The 3,210-nt window shown below is 45.5% G+C and overlaps 1 protein-coding gene across 4 annotated transcripts in view; it reads right to left on the bottom strand.

Annotated features, from left to right (window-relative positions):
* The window catches only part of LOC128894159 (pleckstrin homology domain-containing family G member 3), a 56,971-nt gene that overhangs the window by 7,403 nt on the left and 46,358 nt on the right, over positions 1 to 3,210 (bottom strand). For all 4 annotated transcript variants that reach the window (XM_054155692.1, XM_054155667.1, XM_054155683.1 and 1 more), the window contains exon 2: positions 342 to 866. In XM_054155692.1, the coding sequence (XP_054011667.1) occupies positions 342 to 866 (525 nt within the window). The remainder of the gene's footprint in view (positions 1 to 341; positions 867 to 3,210) is intronic.

Genomic DNA, 3,210 nt, shown 5'->3' with positions numbered 1-3,210 from the left:
GAGCCAAGAGTGTCAGTCGCCGGTGTCTCGAGTCAATAGACGGAACTGCAAGTCAGTAGGTGGACCTAGGAGTTGGTAGGCGGAGCCACGAGTATCAATAGGCGGTGCCATGAGTCAGTAGGCGGTGTCATGAGTCAGTAGGCGGTGCATGTCTGCCGATAAGGCGGTGTCTCGAAGCATTAGGCGGATCTACGAGTCAATAGCCGGAGAATACGAACAGTGGGCTACACAAACACCTCTTAAAACAGTGGTAGGAAAGTTCGAGCGGCTAATAAAATCCGCCACACCTCTCCAGCGACTATCAGGGCACTCTCAACCGCAATTTTCGTTGGAACCCTCACCTTGAGAACTGGCGCAAGTGTCGGCCAGGGACTCGACGGACGCCAAATAAGGATTGACGTTGCACGCGTTCCCTTGATTGCTGCATCCACTGGAAGAGGTGCTGGACGCCACCGAGCTTCCAGACAGAGGTCTGCCGGCGTTTCTGCATCGTCTGTTGTACCTCAATGGCGTCAGTCCGTTGCTCTCTCGACGATATGGCTTCTCCACGATCGCGCAGTCGTTTCGATCCTCCTGCTGGCCGTTCACCGTCTCGTAAACGTTGTCCTCCTTCTCTCGCCCGATCAGCTCGACCACGAAGTTCATGTTGCTCTCCGTACCTCGTTGATCGTTCATCGCGTCCTCCGGCTGGGTCTTCGTTATCTCCGGACAGAACTGATCGAATATGGAGCCCCGATGAGATTGGGACACCAGGCTGAATCGTTTCTGAAGCTCTGGTGGCAGGACTACATGATCGTATCCATTACCGCGACGCGAGAGCTCGTCGTACATACCCAGCATTTGAGGTACCAGGTCCGTGCTCGAGCCTGAAACAAAAATCATCATATGTTGGTTAAAGGACTCGCCTGTACGAATCTTGTTTAATAAGATGTTGAGATACAGACTGCCAAGTCTTCAGGGTTGAATTGTTCGAGTCCTAATGTATACAAGGTACTAAAGAAACACAGTATTAACCTTGAAGTGACCTTTAAAAAAGTACCTAGAAGATCTAGTAAACTTTACACAGATCTGTTTAAAATAATAATGACTGGTACCATAGGGATACAATTTTATAGACGTCGCGAGGACCTTAGGTCATCGAAACGCAATAGAAAAATTTCGTTTATAACGAATATCATATTTCAGACATCGGTGCAGTCTGGACTGGCAAACACCGCGCGCTTTTACTCGTGCAGGCCGCGAAACATAACGATATTGTATAAACAAACGAGAAGGGTGATGGTTTCCAATTCCCGGCGAGGCAGACGTGAATCAACGTGCAATGAACTTGTCCGCACTAACACGCGCGCGCATCGATGCGTTTTAGCGTTTTGCATACCGAAAGTATATACAGGGTGGTCCAGAAACAACGTATCGACCGGTGATATTTGTTTCACTCCAAGGAATGATCCGAACCTTTGTCAGGTTCATAGAGATGGTATCGGACATTGAGATTTCAAGCTGTAAACATTCAATGCGTATGCAGGGTGACTCAAAAGTATCACTGGAAAATTAAGCACGATTTTGAGCCTCTCTATACCTCACTCTAATTAAAGAAATGCGATACGACTAAATGGTTTCGTAGCTTCCGCGCTAAATTTATTTTACGCTCGCGGCTGTAACATTTGCGATTAAACACGATCTAAAATAAGGGCTAAAGCAGTAAAGCATCCACCTCCTGGCGTACGAAGGAAGTTATTCTTTCGGGATTCGCAGCTGTCGGATACAAATGCAGACATCCCTCATAAAGAACGCGCAAAGAAAGCAGAGTATATTTTTGCGCGGCGAGATTTATCGTCGGACCAATTTGCTGTCGGTTATTTATGTTCATTTGTATTGAAGACGAAAAAAAAAAGTTGCACCGTGCACGGCCACGAGCGCGCGCGAAATACTTCCCTCGAAAGTTGCTCGAATCGCGATATCCCAAGGGGGAGGGGAGGGGAGGGTTCCTATAACAGGAAGTCCCTAACTGGATTGAAGAAGAACAGCGAACGATCTTACAGGTCGATGGTTTGTATATCTTTCTGGTTCTTCCCATTTTTATGGGCAAAACTGTTTGCTTTCAGAAAACAGTACCTCTCGACAGGAGAACCGGTTTCTTTTGTTCTTCGCGATATTACGCGCGAGGACTTCCAAGATATTTTTAGATCAGTGCATGGATGGAATTCATTCAATAGTTTCAACCGTTTTTTTTTTGGATATTTAACGATTTCTATTAGGTTGTCCAGAAAGTTCGCGCCAATTTTTAAGAAAACTTCAAAGGCACGTTTGAATTGTAATATACATTTATTTATATGTATATTTATTGAATTACATGGGTACCATTTTGTTCCACAACCTTTTCACCTTTTAAGAGATGTACATATATATATGTTATTTGTTTTCAGCCATTTCGACATATTCAGACCTGCACCACCTATCAAAAATCGGTATGGACTTTCCGGACAACCCCAATAGATATTCGAATATTTTAAGGCATTCAATAATGCCTTCAATAATCCAGAGAATATTCTCAAGACATGTCTAAAACTATCCTCGCTAGTTTACAATTTCTCTTGCAATGAAACCGTATACATTTATAAATTACAGATTTCTTATTTGTAATTTATAAGTGTACGTTATAATTGGGGCCTCGGAAGCTTCGCAAGGCGGGGAATGAAACGGGCAACGAGACACCATGCAGTGATCTCGAGGCTCGAGACGGAGAGCAGACCATTTCTCTCTCCGCTCCTTTCCGCTTTGCTCCGCTTCGCTCGTTGCTGGCCATATGCGTTCCTCCCCGATCGCGATGTTGCACTTGGCTGGAACTCGGCTAATAATAGAACGGGACCAACTTTCGTCTCGGCCTCGCGTGCACCAGCTTCCCCCTGCCTGTCACGTTAGAAGCCGATGACACGCTTCGGGCTTTCTCGCTACTCGAAAGAACGTGCTTCGTATCGGGCCATCTCGTAGCCGATACACCGTTTACAAAAGTATCGATCATATCACAAATAATTCGTAGATATACAGAGTAACTCGATTGATTTAAACCTACTCGTGGAATTCAATCGATCGACAGGGGGCGTGTCTGAAACGCCCATGGGGCGTTCACTTCGCGTGCCTGACGACTAGGACTGCTGGAAAAGAATAAAATGATTTTATTATTTTCATCCGGAGTAAATGATTCTAAAA

The sequence above is a fragment of the Hylaeus anthracinus genome, unplaced genomic scaffold (assembly GCF_026225885.1).
Source record: "Hylaeus anthracinus isolate JK02 unplaced genomic scaffold, UHH_iyHylAnth1.0_haploid 0, whole genome shotgun sequence".
In the NCBI taxonomy this organism is placed as follows: Eukaryota; Metazoa; Arthropoda; class Insecta; order Hymenoptera; family Colletidae; genus Hylaeus; species Hylaeus anthracinus.
Note: the sequence above shows the minus strand (reverse complement) of the source record. Positions and strands in the feature narration are given on the sequence as shown.